General features: G+C 53.5%; 6 protein-coding genes across 6 annotated transcripts; 3 read left to right on the top strand and 3 right to left on the bottom strand.

The window, feature by feature from the left end:
- Positions 1–1,419: 1,419 nt before the first annotated feature.
- On the top strand, positions 1,420–2,967 carry G647_03134 (uncharacterized protein; the record flags this gene model as incomplete). The annotated part of the gene is made up of 2 exons (XM_008727480.1): positions 1,420–2,019; positions 2,320–2,967. 2 exons carry the CDS (start codon positions 1,420–1,422, stop codon positions 2,965–2,967), a joined length of 1,248 nt encoding a protein of 415 aa, XP_008725702.1.
- A 1,611-nt stretch (positions 2,968–4,578) lies between these two features.
- G647_03133 (ATP synthase subunit delta, mitochondrial) lies at positions 4,579–5,381 on the top strand (the record flags this gene model as incomplete). The annotated part of the gene is made up of 5 exons (XM_008727479.1): positions 4,579–4,710; positions 4,796–4,818; positions 4,898–5,028; positions 5,104–5,282; positions 5,349–5,381. The coding sequence occupies 5 exons, from the start codon at positions 4,579–4,581 to the stop codon at positions 5,379–5,381; spliced, it is 498 nt and encodes a 165-aa protein (XP_008725701.1).
- Positions 5,382–6,100: 719 nt separating this feature from the next.
- On the top strand, positions 6,101–7,753 carry G647_03132 (uncharacterized protein; the record flags this gene model as incomplete). The annotated part of the gene is made up of 1 exon (XM_008727478.1): positions 6,101–7,753. One exon carries the CDS (start codon positions 6,101–6,103, stop codon positions 7,751–7,753), a length of 1,653 nt encoding a protein of 550 aa, XP_008725700.1.
- Positions 7,754–9,738: 1,985 nt separating this feature from the next.
- Positions 9,739–12,258, bottom strand: G647_03131 (uncharacterized protein; the record flags this gene model as incomplete). The annotated part of the gene is made up of 2 exons (XM_008727477.1): positions 9,739–11,247; positions 11,299–12,258. 2 exons carry the CDS (start codon positions 12,256–12,258, stop codon positions 9,739–9,741), a joined length of 2,469 nt encoding a protein of 822 aa, XP_008725699.1.
- A 2,256-nt stretch (positions 12,259–14,514) lies between these two features.
- G647_03130 (uncharacterized protein) lies at positions 14,515–16,615 on the bottom strand (the record flags this gene model as incomplete). Its single annotated transcript, XM_008727476.1, has 3 exons — positions 14,515–15,853; positions 16,153–16,417; positions 16,477–16,615. The coding sequence occupies 3 exons, from the start codon at positions 16,613–16,615 to the stop codon at positions 14,515–14,517; spliced, it is 1,743 nt and encodes a 580-aa protein (XP_008725698.1).
- Positions 16,616–17,530: 915 nt separating this feature from the next.
- Positions 17,531–19,771, bottom strand: G647_03129 (uncharacterized protein; the record flags this gene model as incomplete). Its single annotated transcript, XM_008727475.1, has 1 exon — positions 17,531–19,771. One exon carries the CDS (start codon positions 19,769–19,771, stop codon positions 17,531–17,533), a length of 2,241 nt encoding a protein of 746 aa, XP_008725697.1.
- Positions 19,772–20,998: the final 1,227 nt, after the last annotated feature.

Below are 20,998 nucleotides of genomic sequence, written 5' to 3'. Positions count from 1 at the left end.
GCTTTTCCACCTCGTGGTCGCGGTCCACCGACCACAGGGAAGCTGTCTGAGGACCACAGGGAGCACTCCTTTTCTGGGCTATCAGCCAGGATGTATGCAAATGGTGGGAAACAAACAGGTTAGAGCACACTAGGGTTGATCATGATGAGCTGCGTCGGGGAAATTTTCTCCTTGCGGGCTCAGATCATTTATTGCATTGAGATCAGCAAATGACAAGCATCGGGTAGAGACAGGGGACTTGTTCGTTGTCCCAAGCTTGCGTAGGCCGGGAAAGACCTGGACGGGAGTCGCTGACTGCTGACTCGCGCGAAGCGAACACAATGTGGTAGACAAACATGCTGGAGTCGCTCATAGAAACTTGCCCAAAGACGACTTGCTGGGGTACTTGTAGATTGGAATCATCACCCCGCCGTCCGCGAGCTGGGCTCTAAGAGACGAGAAGGCTCGAGTCACCCACATAAACACGAACGCCAATGCATCATGCCAGATGCCAGGGAAGCTGACCGCGGCAGAGGGCAAGGAGGGACATGTGAGGGACAGATGAGGGACAGATGAGGGACAGGTGAGGGACAGGTAAGGAACAGGTAAGGAACAGGTGAGGGACGGATGAGGGAGTGATGAGGTACTCGGCGCCTAGTCATGTACAGCAGCAAAAGCATAATGGACTGATTCACACTAAGCCGCTACCGCCGGACCAATCACCATCCCGATTACCAGTGAAAAGCTGATCTGACGACCCCACCATCAGCGCAGAGGCTCGTGCTGCTCACGCTTCGTCTCTCTCAGGCACACAAGACACAAGACACGCCCCTCTCGAACACTGCAAGTTCCCGTCGTTGCATGACCTCCCCCAATCCTTCCCTGACGAAGCCTGATCTTGTTCTTTTAGAGGACGCCATTGGCGCTTCTGCGTCCTCGAACACGCACATTCGTCTCAGGCATCTGTTCACCGTCTTGTACGGATAGCCTTGTGCACGATAGAGTTCACGGCACGCATCTTCGCACTCTCTGATTTGCGACACTCGAGAATCGGAGCGCAAGTCCGCGTCAGCTCGGCACGCAGCCGACTGCGTTTCCATCGACTATCAAAGCATCATTTCCGAAGCAGGACGTGCTGAATCGATGCTCATGATCTCAATGCGGTGATTGCCTGCTTGTCTTCCTCGTGCTCTGAGGGATACGAGTACCCCGTCTTCACATCGGTTATCAGAAAGGGCCCCAACACTGGCCCCTGCGGCCTAAGCACCACGGAGGGAAGACTTCCACCCTCCTCGGGCCTCCCTCCTAGACTCTACTCCGCCTTTGTCCGCTACGAGCACATGCGCGTGAACAAACCACGGAAGGAACTTTTGAACATCTCCACGCCCGTGCGAACACCCGAGCGGCCATGCCGCACGGCCTTCTCGGATAACACGCGCCATGTCTAACCCCAAAATTGTCCTGTACGCCGAAGCTCTGACCCACATCAGGCAGTTGACGCTCCATGCTTCCCTCCAGACCGAAAAGAACGAACACACCAAGATTCTCTTGTCTTCTGACAAGAAGATTATCACAGCACTCCACGACCGGGAATCGTCCAGCATCTATCTACCGACGCAGATATCAGGCACCGCTCATTTCACGTTCCCGATTGAGAAGAGGACGGAGATATCGACTCGATTGCAAATCGATGATGTCAGTCAGCTGGACTCTGCAAAAGAGGACGCCGATGGCGTGGAGGTCCCGTGGTCTGCAGGCAGCCTGCAGGAAAACTCTTCGTTGTACTGCAACCAATGCGATGCCTGCATCCTTACAGCGACCAAAGCCATCAGCTGGAAAGACCTTCCCAGTGAAAATTGGGCAGAGTTAATGGACTTCTGGTTCTGCCACAAGCCACATGAGAACGGAGAGCCGTCAGGCGAGCATGCAGCGGAGGTCAAAGGCTTCTCTGCACGGAGTAAGCTCGCTACGAGCCCTGGAGTGGGCTTGGTGGATATCATTTCTTTTCTGCTCTGTGGAGAGGACTGTACAAACGTCGAGGTAAGTTATGACCACAGCCGGATCCCTGAAAGCCACAACCTCCCACATTTGGCGTAAAGAAAGAAGCTTTTCAGGTCTTTAGACCAAGAGTCTGTTGATCTAGTTTCTGATACATTCGCCGCATATCGAATACGTGATTGGTGGCTAGCAAGGTAGATCCAACCTCCTTCTGGTGGAGCGACGGATGGGTCTACCAAAGCGTACCAAATAAATCAGCCTCTTCATTTCGTCTTTGCGCCCGTGAGCTGCATCGCGCGAGGGGATACACCAGAGGTACAAGCCAGCTAATGACACACCCAGGAAATCAAGGACTCCTCAAGAGCCGGTGTCACTACTCTTCAATGTAGCTCGTGCCAAAGCAGGCTGGGCTCCCGTGCAGAAGGGGAAGACAGCTATAGACTCTACAAGTCAAGGTTAACCCTCGTCAGAGAGCCGGGGCTGCCGCCGGAGAGATATGCCGCCGCCGTTTTCATCACGGCGCAGCTTCTGTCCTTGATTGAAAGCTCCGTTTCGCGCAAGGTGGTTGTTCATGCCGACAGCCCTGCAGAAGCTGAGTCCGAACATGCAGGTCTTTTGCTCTGGATATTTAACCCGGACATCTATTATTCTAGCAGCAAACGTGGACCGACCGCTCATCGAGCGATGAAGGTCTTTTACCGGGCCATATCGGACCCCGAGAAATTCCTAGACACCAATGGGGCACATCATGAAGAGCTTGTTGTGCCCCAAGAAGACTTTGCGGGCTTCAAGCAGACCCTGGAAGAGAGCACTGAGATCCTCCCATATTCAGCGCGAACTTTCCAGGATTGGAAGGTCGGTCTTCTCGACCGATGGGAAAAGACAGCTACTGGGTCGGCACGAATGGACGAAAACCCACTGAATAAGAAAGTCGAAGAAGGTTTCGAGCTGTTCAAGCTGCCCGCTGGAATGCAAGAGCTCTACCTCTGAGCACATACTAGCCGACCCAAATCCACCAATCAACGATTTTGTCGACGGAGTGGTCGGCGCATGTCTAGAGTAGAAGCAAACCTCGATTCCAGTTTAGACGTCCTGCATGTTTGGGCCTTTACACCCTTTACGAGTGTCAGTCAGATGCGTCGCATGGTGACTGGAGCTCTTCTACCCTGCCAAGCTGCCTTGACACAACGACTGCGCGCCACGAAAGCTCGTTGCCACTAACGCCGAAGCTCAGAAGTCCCATGATCCTGCCTCTAGCCCGACAGGCAAGGTGCCCTTCAGCGATTGTTTTGGTGACATGCCGCTTGGTCACTTGTCAGGGCCCAACCACGCCCGACGCCGAAGTGGATGCTATGCACAATGATGGAATGCCGCCCATACCCATCGGATGGACCAAGCGGGGGTTTATATTTGTCACGTACGCTACGCCGACACGTTGGGCAGCCATTGCAAGTCCCCGAGGGCTCTCGTGTTCTCAGTTTCAGTGGTGCTCAGTTGTACCGCTCGGAGTCATTCTTCGTACTAGTGCAACGCGTGATGAGTCAATATGCTACAGCATGATCTACCATCTCCACGTGAACCTCCCGTCACTAGCACCGCTCAGGTTACCTCCCTCTGCTAGCGGCATGTTTCTCTACGGTGGTGACCAGCCTTTGCTCATGGCATACCTCCCTCCTCGAATCACGATTTCGCAGCTTCCAAATGGGTATTCTAGCGGCCTTCGTCAGGTAGCGACATCTGGGGGTGACGATCAAGCTAACAGTTCCTGCCACCCGCTTACCCTGCAAGGACAAGCTGGGCTTCACAGGGGTGCAGCAGATGCGAAGCACTACTAAAATTCCGCCTTCTGCGCTTCGCACTAGAAGGTAGCCGTCGCCTACAGAAAAGACGGCCTTCTTGTGTGAAGGACAGGTGATTCACACCGATACAATAGAGTACCTGTTTGGGACCGTTCGGAGAGAACCATCCAGCAACGTTCGAGATTCCATGCCCTCTCGACGTAACAGCTCGAAAGACCCGAACAAAGGCGTTGCTCAATAAGTTTCACCAAGCTGGGCATCCTCTATCCAATTATCTTGGAGTCTGTGAACCCTTCAGTCCCCAAATTGGCCTTAGAATCCTCCCGGCGAACGCGCCCCAGAAGTGAGATGTATTCACTGTGGAGGTAGCAGAGGGACATGTCTGACCTCGTTACACAGGGCAGTCGCTGCTTGATTGCAGAGTTCTCATGTCAAGCAAAGTTGTGTGCTTCAAGCCACCCAGATCTTGGTCTTTGCCAAGAAACTCGATACCGATGTGGAGATAGATCACGTACGGCATTGTCGTGAGCAGCGCATCATTGGCGTTGTATAGCTATAAATCCCCAGTATCACTGCAGTCCCTTGATGAATACACAGTACCTGTCGGCCACTGCGTCCGTCCGATTGTGTAGCCGGTCTGACGTCGGCTCACCTTCCCCATTCGCACCACCGGCCAAGCCAGTTCCGGAAGTGCAGCTTTCCCTGACCCCGACATCAGGTCAAATCCGCAGAGAGCTCAATTGAAGCTTGTTGAAGCATCGACGACGTTGGTCTTTCCCAATAACTGAAGCTCACTGTCAGCATGAGCGCTCTTCGGCTATCGCGTGCAGCCCTGCGCGCCCGGTCAGCGGTTGCTTTCAAGCCCGTTCAACGCAGAGGCTACGCTGATGCCGTCTCGGATAAAATCAAGCTCTCGCTGGCACTGCCTCACCAGGTACGTCCGAGAAACAGATTCCCAGAGAGCGAAAGGGGAAGATGCTAGATTTTGAAGAGGGATCGAACTGACACGAAATCTCTAGTCCATCTACACCTCGCAAGACGTGTACGTTCTCCCTTTTGTCCCTCGACGACTCCTTGTCCCACCAATTCACGAAGCCCGCTACTGACCCGCAGAGCACCAGTGTACAAGTCAACATCCCCGCTGAGTCCGGAGAAATGGGTATCCTCGCACAGCACGTCCCGTCGATTGAACAGTTGAAACCCGGCTTGGTTGAGATCATCGAGGAAAGTGGTGGAAGCAAGCAGTTTTTCCGTACGTTGTGGCTCTCATGGAGCACTCCTATTCAGAAAATGCGAGTCATGAGCAGGGATACTGATGTCGGTACAGTCTCTGGTGGCTTCGCTGTTGTCCAACCAAATTCCGTCCTGAGCATCAACGCGGTGGAAGGCTTCCCCTTGGAAGAATTCAGTGAAGAGGCGGTCAGGTCACAGATACAGGAGGCGCAGAAGGTTGCCAGCGGAAGTGGCAGTGAGCAGGACATTGCAGAGGCCAAGATCGAGCTTGAGGTAAGAGATCGCTACACTCGAGGATATGAGTCGATGACGACCGTGGGCTAACTATATCATCTACAGGTGCTGGAATCGTTGCAGGCGGCGCTGAAGTAAGGTGCAAGTCCATGCCACTGTACATATAGAGTAAGGCCGAGGCAGACAAATCAACGGGGCTCGCATCAGGTCTCGCTCAGAAAGACTTGAATTGAATCCATTGCATGTGCCATCTGATCCCAGCCAGCGTCAAGTTGGTCTCTGCTCTTGCTCCACGCGCTTTCCATGAATGCGCCTGCTCTGCCGCGTCCATGGCTCCTGCTACAGAAGTCGAGTAAGGGCAGATCTTTCCTTTCCGCTCAGTCTTTCATGGCGCAGTTACTCTCTCTGCTGAACTTATTCTTATAACCCCTCGGTGCGTGGTGACCATGATACGCCCCATATTGACATAGCCTTCCACTCATCTGCCAACATGGATAGCTCACTTGTGTTTGTATACCCTTCTCGGATTGTTCTCCCTGCTCTGCTAACCCCGTTGCAGTCCGCAGAGGCGCAAGGTAGCCGACCGCATCCGAGTGTTCCAGGACGTGCAGCAGCTCGAGACCAGGATCCCGTCCTTCCAATTGCCTCCTCGCGTCCTCACACAAGACCAAGACTCTATTGCCAATCCTGGCTCTGACTGGCCCGCGAGCCGAGTAGACAGCGATGAAAGCGAGGATGTCCGTGGCAATGGAGTCCCTTCCGTCGCTGAAATACTCTACCAGGACGTTCGAGACCTAGAGAAGCTGGTTGACCAAGGAGATCCACAACACCATCTCCCGTTTCGACCTTTCACGAGTATGGACGGACCTGGTGATGAACGAGGCTTGTCCCGGCGGGGCACCGAGCGTCAAGCCAGCCTTCAACTTGGTCGACCAAACCGCTCGATGGAGAATGTCGCCGAAGACCCGGCACTGGAGATTGCAATGGCAAGATCTCGCCTTCGGTCAATTGCTGCTCCCAAGCAACAACCTGCCCAAAAAGGGCTAGGGACGTCACGTAGCCGGCCGCTCACCATGGACGAGCTGAACACTATGCTGGACGACGCCATCAAGAGCAACTCTCCCAAACCTGAAGTGTCTTCCGACGAACAGGGCGCCAACCTTGCCCCGAAGCCTGGGTTTGTCCTTCGTCGAGCTTCCACTCGCCAGGACCGCCGTCGCTCGCAATCTCGGGCTCGCGTTTCTCGGAGGACCACCGAATCTGTCGAGCCACGCACCAGCGACGAGTCTACAAGAGTCCGCTACGACGGAGATGAGGGAGCACGAACCCAGGAAGATGCTGCACGCCGAGACACTCTCAAGTCTACATCTCCTGCTGCTCCAAGACTGAAACCGGTTGCGACCCCGGTCACGGAACTAAGCCCAGTCAAACAACGAGCTGCCATCTTCGAAAGTCTAACCAAGAAAGCAGAACCATCAGGTCATGACTCCATCTGTCGCCATTTTGGCCACGACCATGATCCGACACATGACCATACTCATCACCATGCTGGACCCACCCGCAAAGAGCCAAAGAAGGTCCACCGGATCAAGTTTGGAGACAGAATCGAGGAGAGACCCGCCACGCCCTTGATACCCTTGAATCTACCCGCGATGGTAACGAAAGAGAAGACTACTCGACCGCTGCCTCCACCCGAACGGGAGGAAGAATTTCAGCCTCCCCTCGATCCGCCAGCGGAAGAGCCCAACCAGGACGATGTGTTCAAAGAGGAAGCTCAAGATCGGAAACCTTCACTGACCTGGCCTTTCAAATGGGGGCTTTTCAGCAAGGGGGCGTCCGCACCACCCCAAGAGAGTGAACCCTCTACTCCGGCTGTGGTCGAGCCCAAGGACCAACACTATCCGACAACGCGGCCAAGCGTGGTTCGAAGCAAAGTCCAACAGATTCTACAGGCCGTGGAGCAAAAGGATGATGCAGAGCAGCGACGTCGAGAGGCAGAAAGAGAACGTATTACGCGCAGAAACAGTCGTGCTGCACCCCCGTCTCGACGACAGACTGTCGTAAAGCGTGTTGAACCCAAGCAAGAGGTGACCACTGAGCCAGCAACAATGGAGACTCCGCAAAGGGAACAACTTCAGGGTCTCAAAGCTGCAGCGGGGCCCGACACAAAGACGAAGACTCCTCTTCAGAACGCCATGTCGGAGAAGCAGGTATTGGCACCTCCTGTCCGCGCCGAACAGGACAGCGACTCAGCTGCCAGTCCACCAAAATCCCTCCCTCAAACTCCGGTCCGGGGAAGACCAAGTCTTGCGTACCAAACACCGGAGCAGAAGCACTCGGTGGAGCGACAATTCAACCTCAGCCCAACCCGCAGCGCTTCGAAGCATCGCCAGGGTGTCAAGGTTGAAGTCGAGATCCGTGACAGTCCGGAACGGGAGGCCAGGGAGAGAGGAGAAAAGATTGTCATCATCAGAGCGGGTGTGGGCTCGGACATGGATGAGGGCACATGATGGCGAAGCATGAATACGACCTCTCCAGGTGTGGCGTACACCGATTGTAGAGTCAGATGATTATGAGATGGCAATGCATGGTAGAGCGGTCAAGAGAATACCTGAGGGAAGAAGCTTGTGGTGCAGAGGATGGGGAAATAGAGCCGTGTTGACGACTCATTACAGAGATGAACCGCTTGGTATAGGTAGAGTGAGTTGTGTCAATGAGCATGTCGTACTCCTTTCGAACAGTGACATAATAAAGACTCATTACAGGGATAGAACCGTCTTGTATAGGTAGAGTACATTGTGTTAATAAGTATATTGTACTCCTCGCGAACGGGGATGTAATAAAGACTTATTCCAGGGATAGAACCGCCTTAGTATTGGTAGGGTGACTTGTGTCAATGAGCATTGTCGTACTCCTTTCGAGCAGGGGACATAATGGCGAGTAGCAGCCATAATACATTCATGGAGACAACAATACCAGTCGGTCAAGTACAGTATCTGGCGGGCCTGTCATTTATATGCCCCATCACACACAACGACATCTCTCTCCGTTCATTTTTGGTGCTTTGAAACAGATTTCTCGCCCTGATTTATCTACGTTCCTGGCTGCTACTGCCCATCCGTCGACGACGCCCTTTGCAAAGGGTGGGTTCTTCTCGAAATCAGTGTCTCTCTCTATCTCAGAGTACGATCTCCTATGTACTTAATTACTTCAAGTCTCTCATGTTCGGTCTCCCTTTGTAACTTACTTCCAACGTCTCTCCCCTACGTCAAGTACCCTGCCCTGCCCTGCCCTGCCCTGCCCTGCCCTGGCCTTAGTCCGTCTCCTTGAGAAAAGAAAAAAACACCTAAGCTAAAGCTAAAGACATGCATGGGCGAGAGGTGCCAGACCACTGCCACAGAAATGAAGCAAAACTACGCGTCTCTTGGCCAGCCGGGGGGCGCACTCGATCGCCAAAATTCCCATTCTGTTTAATTTTTTCTTTTTGGGGACTCCCGTGTGCCGGCATGCCGGCATGCCACCATCCATCGAGATAGAATACCCATCAAGTACCCAATAAGCATGTCTACGGGCGTAGTCGGTACATAGTATGTCGTAAACCCCGTATATACTACTACGTAATGATGAAGCTAACAATGACGCGCGGGTCGAGAAAGGACAAGGACATTGGAAAGTGGGCACTAGCTTCCGGCCACGTGAGTCATTTTATATATACAGACATCTCTGGACGACGAGGCATTCGGTGTGCAAGACACAAGACACGCAGTACATAAGAATCATAGAGCAGGGAGACGAGGGAGAGGATCAGCCGGCATCTCTGCCCCGGTCGTCAGGTCACAGCAGAGGGCACAGTCCTCGAACAAGGAGGCAGGGGGAGGAACTCTATCGAGGGCACGACGGATGTGATCTGGCAGAGCGATCATGTCGGTTCGCACAGTCAAACGGCAAACCCAAGAAAGACGGAAAAATGTGTGGGGAGATGGATGTGCTGTTGTAATCCTGTGTCTATCAAACAACCATTGATGTCCCACCCCGATCCAAACGCTGCATTCTCCTAGCAAGAGCCATTCGACATTGGTGTGAAATGAGCAGATAGAACAACAGATTGTGTTGGATCAGTCTTATAAGTCCCCTAGCGGTGCTGGGGCTTCCCTTCCCTTCTACCATTCCCAATTCCATTTCATTCTTTTCCCTCCAGCTGATTGCTCAGTCTGTCTCAGTATCTCTGAAACCTGTCCTCTCGAGAGGAGCGAAAACAAGGTCCATATCATCAGGTCGTTACAGAATTGCCAACGTCATCAACAACGCCTCCACTCTCATCTCAACACCTCCATCTTTTTTTGTGTGTTTGTCAGACGGGTGGAGTAGTGAAAAAATCCCCAAGGGTAAAAAAGTTCGGTTTCGCTGCAGAGAAACGCTAAAGTGTTACAAGTGGAGGCGATACCTCCTGAGACCGACGAAAAGCGCCGCAGCTCGGGTGGTGCGCCATCAACATCTAGTTGCCCATGTCGTAGTCGATGAAGTCGCTGTCGTTCCAGGCTTGGTCGAACATGGGGTCGTTGTCGAGGGTAGCAAACGCTTCAGGACCGCCAGGGAACAAGGTGGCAGTGGCTGCAGCAGGATTGGAGAAGGCCCTGCTGCTCTCACCTCCGAACAGTGAGAAATCGTTCGAGGGGAAGTCCGTATCCGCGTTGAAAAGAGGCGCGTCGTTGAAGGACTGCCCGGAAGGTCCGGCAACCATAGGGGAGTGTTCGGAGATCGACGGGTTGCGAGAGTTTGGTTGGAAGTAAGAGTCCGGCGTTGGCAGACCTTGGTTCCAAGAGGTTTGGTTGTTGCAGTCCAACGTGATGTCCATCGCTCCGCTGTAGGGAGATGGCTCGGTGATGTTGCTATAGGCAGGTGTGATCGGGGTGGTCATCATGTTAGGATACTGAGCTGACGGATACGTGTTCTGAAAGGGCGCAGCATTGAAGTCGAAATCCTCTCCCAATCGGTTGTATGACGAAGCCGAGGACGGGGTGGTCCGCGGGAAGATCGGGTTCGAATATGTAACCGGGGTGGGGTTAAAGGTGTCGAAGCCGGTGAGTGGTTGCTCAAAGGGAGTCATCGCGTTGCTGCCTGGCATACTTCCAGCAATGCTTCCAGCAATGGAGCTTGCATCATCCCAGGTCCTGACAGAGACGGCGGGACTAGGGGAGTAATCCATGCTGGGAGTGCGAGGAGTTTGAGCTGGGGTCATCTTGGTGACAACCTTGTCTTTGCCCTTCGCACGTTCATAGTGCCATCCGTGCTTCTTTTCTTGGTGTTGTTTGCAATTGCTCTCGCGCTTGGTTCGGAATTCGCAGAACTCGCACTTGTAGTAAAGAGGATTCTTGGAGTGACGGTCATTGACGTGACGTTCACGCTCCTTCTCGGTCGGAAGGCCAAGCTCGTGGTATTTGCAACTCTCCTCGGGACACTTGAAAGGACGAGAATGAGTCTTCTCGTGTTTCGCCAGATCACACTTTCGATTGAAGATCTTGTCGCAGGTAGGGTCTGAGCACTTCATCTCGACTATCTCTGGGATGTAGCCCTTCTTTCTGCGAGCCATCGACCTGGCAACATCTTCATCAAGAGCATCACTGCTTGCTCTCTTCATGCCAGGTGTCGGTGTGTAGGGAAGACCAGTCCTGAGAGAGTAGCCTTTACCATTCTTCCAACGGACAAGCTCAGCCTCATTGCCAGTCTCTCCGAGACCACCCTCAAGGGTGACCTCGTCGTCGATGGAGTAAGCCATGTCGTCGTCCTGCTCAGCAGTACCCGCCTGCTGATCGCGGCTAGAAGAGCCGATGTGGGCTGCGAGGCGGTTGACTTGCTGGACTAAGTCGAGGAAGTAACCGTTGTCGTACGGACGATCAGCGGCACGACGTTGTTCTGATTCAGCGAGGTGTTGATATGTGTCGACAACAAGCTGGATAGTAAACTCGCCAAATGCACGATACAGTTGTCGTGAGATAGCAAGAGTCTTGGAATCGACGTTAGAGCCAGGTAGGCGTTCGGTGGTGAGGATGCTTACCAGTGGTTGGAAGATGAGGGACTGCTCGAGGTCACGCAGGCATCTGACAGCCTTGTTGTTCTTGGCGGCAAGGGCAGTGACAAGAGGATGGAAATCTTCGAAGCGTTCCTCGTGGAGGATGGGTGTGATTATATACTCCTTGATCTTTCGGCGACCCGAGGGGCTCAATGCGGGATGACGAAGAGTAGGTCGGGAGGTTGGAGGAGCGATGCTTCGGGTCACCGCAGAGGGTCCTGTGGTGCTAGAGGTCCTAGATGAGGGGTGACTGCCTCGTTGCCTAGTGCGGCGGGTTGTCGGCTCTGGAGAGTCAGCTTCTGTAGGAGGTTCGTTAACACTGTCTTTGCACATCAACATGCAGCGGGCAATCCAACCTTGAATCGCGTCTCGCACAAGACGGTCTTCTTCAGAGGTGTTTCCGGTGACCTTCTCTGCTGAGTCACTGATGGAAGTCCCCAGTCCACTATCCCGATTCGACAACAGATCCAAGGCTCTTTCGAACTTATTGGCCAGACCTTTATCACTTGCGGGGCTGACGGAGGAGCCTAACCCTTCGTCGGATGGCAGTGAGACGCGACGGACCCAGACCTGTTGGTCGAAAGTCTGAGTGGGACGGCGACGACTTGACGTCTTCTTCCCTCGGGCGCCAGAAAAGGTTTGTTCAAAGTTGGCGATGGACTGGGCGACGTCTTCCTTTTCCGACAGCCAGCTGGTGAGGGCGGACTGAGAGCTGGTTGGAGAACGACGAGTCAGGTGAGGGATGCTGAGGACCGGGTCATCCTCAGTGGCCGGCGAGGATGGGCAGTGGAAAGTAGCGCCCTTGGACAGGGACATCTTATGCAGGATGCATGCTGATGACTCTGCGGATGCGGGAAGAGATGGAGCAAGGCGCTTGGTGATGAGTCGAGGGGTTCGACGATGAGCGAAGGGTGTGGGAGGAGGTGGCATTGTGGAAGACGCCATGGTTGGTATATGTAAAGTCTCGAACAGGCCGGGGAGAGATGCAGATGACACGCAACGTGCTAGCTTGGGGTTCAGCACGCGCTCAATTGGCTGATCTTGAGCATCCCCTGTGACCTGTGACTCACCCGTACCGACAGACCCCAAAAGATATAAATCGAAGACGGAAGACGGACTGGACCCAAAGTCGACTCTACTCACAAGTTGCTGCTTGTTGATCCTTCTTTTGGACTGGTATGGTTGGGATTCTTGGTCGAGGGAACACTGTGTTGTTTGAATCGTTGGCTGGGATGTGACCAGCGCGTGTCGGGCGCAGTTAAACGATGGCTCGACTGCGAGTGAGGAGAGAATGCGGTGCCGGAGATGTCGGCAGGGACGGACAGGCCTTGCACTTCCCGGCGAGTGGATCTGAGAGGACGCCAGGTACTTTGATAGGCCGACTTGGGAAGGATGAGTCGCGCAGTGCACAGGTGTTCGTTGTAAACACACCAACGTGTAACCGCAATTAAGTTGGGATCGTGGTGAGGTACAAGTGAAAGGCTAGTGAGGTAGCGGTTGAGGTTCCGGGATGTGGAGGACGAGGTTCAACCTGAGGCCAGGTGGCAAGAATCGAGGATGGTGCAGTGTTCGTGGAGAGTGCCGAAACGGCTGAACTGACGGTCTGAGTGGAAGGAGAGATCGTGGTAGAGAGAAAGAGAGTGAGTCGAACGTGAAGGCGCTGAGGTGATGTTTGATTCCCAAGTCCCGCTGTTGCCTGGACTTGGCGACCAGGGTGTATCCACCACGACGACGTGAGTGGTTGAGCAGAAAGGGCTCTCTCCGCTTCCCTATCGTTCCAGTGGGCGGCACAGGGCGGTGCTGCGCCTTGCAACCAGTGGTCCGCCGCGCGTGCAGGGCCACTTTATAAGCTTCGCATATCTGGCTATCCAAGATGTGCACCCGTCACTGCCTCTTTATTCGCGTCGCTTATCCCTGCCGTCGGCCGTAACTCCTTTGCATCCGCGAAAGGTCCTTCTCCACGCGGTTGGCTCTTACACGGTACAGAGTACGTTTCCTGTACCTCGTACTTTTACGAGTACTGGGTACATACTTGGAAGTGACCTCTCACGTCTCTCGTGCTTCAAAAGGTCAAGTTGTGGACTCAGCCATTGGTTTCGAGGCATCGATACCTCACTCCTGCAGCGATGTGAAAGCCATGATAGGCCAGTGACGACTGATGACATATGCAAAGCCCTCAAGCCTGGTGAAGCTAACTATTGCTTACCAAAGGGAATGGATCTGGATTTCGTGAAGTGGAGTGCTCAATTCAGCCTTGCAACAGACGGAGCCGGCAACCGGCGTGAAATCATCCCGCTTTGAAAGTCTGCTCCATAAAGGGTAATGAATCATGATTCCCTCTTTGCAGTCAAAGTTGAAGTTTTCAATTCTGTGGCACGGGAGCGAGCTGTTGGTCTCTGATGCACCCATGGTTGGCACCGTGTCTACTTGGAAATCCGGTCGCCTGCTGCAGGCAACGGGTATCCAAAGCACCAAGTCGCGCTCCTGGGAGGAGACGGCCCCTGCAGAAGCGGGTGAGAAGGGGTGCGTCATGACCACATGGGGCGCCTGAAGTCCCTTGCACAGGCTCACAGCTTGCGGGTGGTACGGAGTATTCAACTCTCGTATCAGCCAACGGCGAAGTTTGAAGCCGCACCTTCTCGCTTTCACCGGTTACGCTTTTCCCAATGAGTCGAATCCTGCAATGAACACCTGGCCACCAGTGGCTGTCAAGCACTGAGCATAAGACACGGTGGCGATTTTCGCACGAAAGTTCCCCAGTGCATGAGGTAAGGTATTCCTGCATCTTCCTTCTGGAAACGCACACCCACATTACCCGGTTTGTGGCCAGCAGCAGAATGACCCTGCAGGTCACGGCCGTGAGTCACAGTCACGTCTCAGACAGGAAGACTTGCATCCTACGCGAACCACTGGTTTGCTCGACGGCGAAATGTGGCTGTGGCTATGTTTGTCATCGTATTCTCCGCCAATCGCATCTCATACTGTATCCGACCGAGCCTCGTTTCTGCCGCGCCCATCATATGATCGTCATAGGTCATGCAACACCATCATGCCTTCGGGACATTAAGGAATTAGTAGCCATCGTTGCTTCGGAGAACGAGGTGAGCTTCTATTCAGCGGGTGGACCACGGATATGTCATTCCGGCAAGTACATACTTATCTGAAATTCAGAGAGGTTCGCTCCCACGCGCTTCAAGGGGATTATTGTGTACCTGTCCGAATCCATCCCTCAATGCCGAGAATGCCTCCTCCTGGCTGGTGACTGTCCATGCTCCATTTCCGTACAGGCGCACATCCAAGCTCCGTAGAATATCCAGCCTCAAACATCTCAGACCCAGCCCACGCGATCATCGCCGCGTTATCTGTGCAAAATTCGACCGGTGGAAAAACCAGCTGCGTTCTCCCGAAAGATCGTCGATCGAGCAGCTCTCGCAGGTAGTATCGTAGGAAAGTGTTGGCCGCGACCCCTCCACTCACCACGAGGTGGTCAATCTGTATGCCTTCAGCGCGGAGGTTCTCCAGCGCAATCATCGTCCGAGAGCCCAGATGCTCGAATGCCGCGCCGAGCGCCGAGCGAGCCAGCAGAAGCCGTTCCATCTCGGTCATACCTCCTGCGATGCCGCGCGCGAGAATCAGACGTTTGACTTGGCTCGCGATGCCAGAGAAGCTGAAAGCCAGCTCCCTGTTCTGAGCCATTGGTGTGCTCAGGCCCCATCCGAACTCGTTCACCGGCTTGTCAATCTCTTCAGCACGCGTTGCAGGCACCCTCCAGGATGCAAAATCCCTGGGGGTCCTGAACGCGTATGCAGACAGGTACTTCCCGAATGCCGTGTCTGGCGTATCTGCCTGCAACTCCTTGGGCAAAATCAACCGCCCACACTTGTCCAGTTCGTCGCCAATTGCAGTATCCGTAGTGGTGGCCAGAATCTCATGGTCCACCAACCCTTTGGAGTGCAGCAGCATTGTATGACCGCCACTGACCAACAGTGTCAGGAACGGAAAATTCGGGCTGTGACCATGATGGTCGTGTCCGTCTTTGCCCATAGCACTGACGAGCCTTGGTGTCAGGGCATGCGCCTGCATATGATGCACCCCAACCATGGGGATCTGCCACGCTGTCGCCAGCCCCTTCGCCGTAGCTAGTCCCACTCCCAGACTCGCGGACATGCCTGGTCCGCGCGTTACTGATATGAAGTCCGGTTTTTGCACGGGACTGCCATCTCCCAGCCATACCGTCCTCGGGCCGACTGTGTCTGATACGTTCGGTAGGTATGGTAGCGCTGACTCGAGCAGCGTCGACAGATTGGACTGATGACTTTCGAGGGACTCGGTGGGAAGGATGCCACCTTTCCCCGTGTTCTTGGCCGTCACCTTCTCATTGAAGAGCAGATCTGCCCACACACCATTGTGTCTGTTTGTGGTCGAAAGGATGGAGACGCAGGTGTCATCGCAGGACGTTTCGATTGCAAGAGTGAGAAGGTTGCGCCGACGCGGCGACGTGCTGGCGGCGTGCCAACATCGAGAAGGAAGGGTCCTTATGCTGCGACAAGCATGCAGCATCGACAGTGGTGAATTAGACAACTGTGGTTGTGGTTACAAGCCATCAACGTCCTCTGACATTCGGAAATCCTGGGGTTACAGGCAACACGCACACTACATGTTTAACCGAAATAAGACCGAAGAATGAGCCGCTGAACTCGTCGGCAGTCCTTATTGCTACCCATATCAAAGAGCTGTACGGAGTACATAGTGCAGAGACATGAGCCATACAGTTGTTACACATCTAAGCCATCAGGGTTGATTCTGTCCTTAAAATAAGACACCTATTTTACACTTTACTTCTGCTGAGGATGGGGATCAATCTCGCTGCCCTTTGTTGGATGCACGGCCTCAGGCAGCGCCTTTTCGAGCTTCTCTGGTGCGACCTTCTGCACGGCTTCAGGAACGATACTCTCGCCCGTGGCATGGCTCTTGCCTCCACTACCAAAGCCTGCCCGGCTTCCCTCGCCCCTGGACTCTTCATGCTGACCGACTTTGCCTTCGACGAAGTTCGGGAGTGAGTCGTCGTTCTTGGGATGTTCAGATTGAGGCTTCTGTGCGTCGGCTGCTCACCCAGGATTAGCCTCCCAGGCACAGTTGGTGGGTTCACCCTCGAATACTTACACCGTTTATTGTATTGGTCCATTGCAGGTCCTGTGCTGGTGGCCCATCGTGGCCGGCTGGACACGAACGTCCGGGTCAAGGGCCTAGCAGCCTGAAGCTGGCTCTGGGCGCTGCGAACGAGGAATCGAGTATTCTGCATTGTGTCGATATTGCGGTAGTGATGGGAACAGTGTATCTACTGGGGATCACCTGAGTGTTCATTCTGGGTTATTATACATTGTACCCCCGTGTTGGCGGAGATGTCATGACATCAAGGCCACAGAAATGCAACATGGAGTAGTGATTCATGGAGTTCGGAAACGCCTCTCCGTGACTGACACTTGCATTGTCGCTCCACGATCGAGGACGCCTGCCTGTGAACAGGCGATGCGGATAATAATCTAAACTCAAAGACGTGCTCGATGACGATATCAATGTTCTACTCGTACAAGGGTCACGTCGGGGACTGTTGGCTCCGAAGAATTTGGTGCGCTCGGGCCCGAGTACCTTCTGTCGTCAGCGAAAGCTGTTTGCCCGCTCATTGACCATCTCACCGTGATGCTGCGACTCCCCTTTTGACATTGTGGCAGTGGGATTCCAGAAATATGTCGCACTTAACACTGGCCCCCCGGCGAACGACACAAACAGACTGTGTGAGAACCCAACAGAATAGCGAGATTAGCTAGTTCAGCCACCTGATTGAGAACGATCGTAGAGAGATAGGCTGACGGTGAGTTTTGCCAGAGGTTTGTGACCTCTCAAAAATAAGGATAGACTTGAACGGACTACGTGGTACGTGGAATTGGATGGTAGCTAGGTTTTGTTGCAAGAAGAGGCTGCTTGGTAAGGAGGATTTCACTTTGATGGAGTTTGATATTGCAGTACTGAGACAGCTATGGAATATAAACACAGGAAGCCACCTTGACACCAGCGCACTGTGGTGTGTTGCCTGTTACTAGGACGAACATGAGAAACACCGAACCATAATCACTAAGCACTTTTCCGACCCAGGGATAAAACCTCACGCGCAAAAGCATGGCGAACCAGCGAGTGGTAAAGCCCTCGGAGAACACCTTCATAGTGTTTGAACGGGCGTGTCGAAAATGTCGTTTCTCCAGCCACCTCCTCTTTCCTCTCCATCCTGGACCGCTTCTTCCGCCCTCAGAGCTTCTTCGTGCCATAGTTTGACAATGCTCCCCGGGGTGTACCGATTCTTGAAGACGCCTTGTTTCGGAGCATCGACACCAACGCGCGTGTAAAGGTCTGGGTCTTCCTCCGGCGTCAATCTGGCCATGACAGCTTTCAAAAACGTCACGACATCTTGTGGGTCTGCAATACGCGTCGCCCGCAGCCGTTCTCGGGCAAAGACCAGCTCGCGGTTCGCAGCGCGAAGGGCGTTGACAATGTTCTCAGCGAGCGCTTTCTCGAGTGAACGTCTGACGAGATGTTTGAGCAATGGCTTGAAGAGCCAACCCAGCCATGACAGCTTCGACTTGCGCAGGTCATAATCAAGCTTATGAATGTGCACTCTGACCCCGCGGAGAGTCAGGATCTGCTCGAGCTTCTCACGACCAATCTCGAGGTCAAGGGACACATCAATACCGCGCTCGTCGAGGTAGAAGCTCGCAATACCCTCGTCGGCAAAGCGGATTAGGCCTGCATGTCCACGAATCCAGAAGCCAAGGTCTTGCGCCGCAACGCTTAGGCCATTGATGGAGATAGTCACCAGGGATTTGGTCGTGGAGACGGTCTTTCTCGAGTGGGTCTTGCGAATTTCAATGTCATTCTTGGTGGAGACGAGGAGACGGTACGGCAAAAAGGATGTCGAATTGACGTTGCGGCCAGGCTCAAGTACCAGATTCTCCAACAGCAGGTCCATTTCCGGCACAGACACTTCCACGCGAGGGATCGGAATGTACTGGATACTGCGTATCAACAATGGAAGGAAGATGTGGATCGAGTCGGTGATCAGGTCAGGATTGGTGATTTTGTTCGGAGGGGTCAGAATGTTGTAGATGCGTTTTGTTGCCAGAAGGAGTCCATTGACATCTTTGTCTTCAATCACAGAATTGATGGTGACCTGTGCCTGTCTCAGCATCTTGTCGAAGTCCGTCCGAAACTCGGACTCATTGCCGAGCTTGCTGCTCTTCTCTTTCAGTTCCTCCAGTTTTTCATCTGCGTTGTCGAAAAAGTCGGGGTCTGTCAACATTCGTTGGACTGCGTTTCCAATCTCAACCATGAACTTTTCAAACTGGGGATCCGACTTCGCGTGAGCCATTACTTTGTTGAAGTCCTGCTCCAGTTGCTCCCACGCTTTGGGGTCACCAAAGCTACTGACAAAGCCCCAGAAGTTCCGCACTGCTCGGTCCAGAGCTGGGTTTGTGTTGACGTCCTCTTGCGCAGTTGCAACAGCGGTATCTGCGACGCGAGAGTACGCAATGGCATAACGCTGGATCAGCTTTGAGATTGTGGAGACAGAATCATTGTAGTCCGTCCTGCTCCTCAATCGAAGAATCACTTGCTTTATGCGGTAGAGCAACGTATCCTTCTGCGATCCACTAAAGTGTTCTTTGGCACTCTCAACCGCGTCCTGCCCGACCTTTGCCACCTCTGATCCAATCACTTTGGTTGTGTCTTCAGCGTTCTCTTGCAACTCTTGCTTAGAGGGCAAGCTGTTTTCGTCGGCTCCAGGCTTTGCAACTGTTTGCTGTTCCTGCTCAGAGAGTTCGAGCTGTTTGCCTGTCTTTTCCGCAGCCGAGGACAACGAGAACGCCGTGTCTGCTAGCACTTCCCTTCCAATGGTCGCGATGTCATTGACAAATAGTCTGAAATCGGCGTTGGTTAGAAGGAGACTGCCAACAGTGCGGAAGCTCTCGTAAGCGGCTTTCGCATCAGCCCGAGCTTTGACTTTTGACGCCGAGTAGGCAATGTCATCGACATCGACAGATATGCGAGACTTTGTAGTGTACCAGATAAAATCCTGGATCTCATCTTGACTATTCTTGTTCTTCAAGAGCTCGATGAAAAGCTTGATCCAGCTTCGACAGTTCCGGATAAGGGCCCGACCTGAGTCACTTAGATCTTTGTTGTTTGGATTGAGGACGTCCGAAGCCAGTAGCGTCCGCAGGTTGACGATGGTCTGCTCGTTGGAGGGCATGTAACCTTGGGAAAGAGCTCGCAGCATCTGATACGTATGCAGCTTCTGGTGGAGAGCTCTTTCACGAGCGGTGTCGTCCTCGTAGCGTGGGAGTAGGGGCTCTGTGTCGTCTCCTCCTCGCTTGCGGCCATAGCCGCAGCATCGAGCTATGAAGGACATCCTGATTCTTTCGTCGTCCACTAACGGCACAGCCGAGAGTGAGGTCTACCTGCCTGAAGGAGTTGAAAGAGCAGAGGAAGGTGTGCTGAAGGTATTGTCAAGCTGGCAGGCAGCCATCTGAATTTTAAAATCCGGAAACTGCAAACCGCAGGACGTAATAGTGAGGAGAGCATGAGACTGCGGTACGAGTTACACGAGTCTCGTCATAGCTAATGTTTCCCACCAATCAAGTTCGCCTAACAGCGCTTCCCCGAGATAGCCGAGTCCAACTTCAAGCTAAAGTCACAGAAAAGCAAGTCTACGGAGTACTCCATCCGCACTGCTCGCACTACTACTGGGGATCGAATCATGATGCTTAGCACACATGAACCGTGCGAGAATGTTAACCGTGTGGAACATTCGCTAAGCAATACAAACTCTTAGTTGGGGTGATGCACCATTCCACCAGCGCTCGAGCTGTGCACAATAGACCGCTGCCCGCGGCAGTTTGCACCTGAAAGGTTGTACCTGGATCAATTCGTGGCCTTGGCGTGACTCGGAAGGCTCACGGGTACGAGGGGCATCTCAACCCCCAACCTTCCATCGCTGTCAATGAACACAGTATAGGTAGAGAGAAAGGGCGTGTGGTAAGTGGCATCACCACCGTCTCAGCCTTGTTGCTTCAATACCCTTAACCAAACCGGGATGATAAGGGTATGTATCGTCGAAAGCCACAGAAGTGTTTGCAATCGACCTAAGGATGTATTTGGTCAACCCCATCATACTTCAACGAGTGCGCCAAAGTACTTTGACTCTAAAGACTTGATGGAATGCCTTCAATCGAGTCCATGCCACCTGAAGACATGCTTCCGAAGACAAGTCCTGGCCCGGCTTCCCCATCGGTCCACAGTACCAAGACACTACAGCATGCAAGCGAAGTGGCGACGATGGCATACCTCCAGTTGATTTAAATGTCTGTACGAAGAGTGTATGGATGGCCTTCGCAACTCTCTGAGGTTGTGGGTGCAGAATACAACATCCTGGAAAAATTGGAAGGAACGACACTAAGAGATATCCGGTTCCCTCGATGGGAAGCGTCAAAAGTTCCTACAAGGTTGTCGGACACCTCGTACGGCTGGATCAAATTGCTCTTTTCCCTGCAACCCCTGGCGAGCAGAACATTTCTCGCAAACGACCGGACTCAGCATCAAGTTTCGTAATGTCAGGTTCAGGGCCATGGATTCTGTA

The sequence above is a fragment of the Cladophialophora carrionii genome (genome assembly GCF_000365165.1).
Source record: "Cladophialophora carrionii CBS 160.54 unplaced genomic scaffold supercont1.2, whole genome shotgun sequence".
NCBI lineage: Eukaryota > Fungi > Ascomycota > Eurotiomycetes > Chaetothyriales > Herpotrichiellaceae > Cladophialophora > Cladophialophora carrionii.
This window is presented reverse-complemented; position numbering and strand designations above follow the sequence as displayed.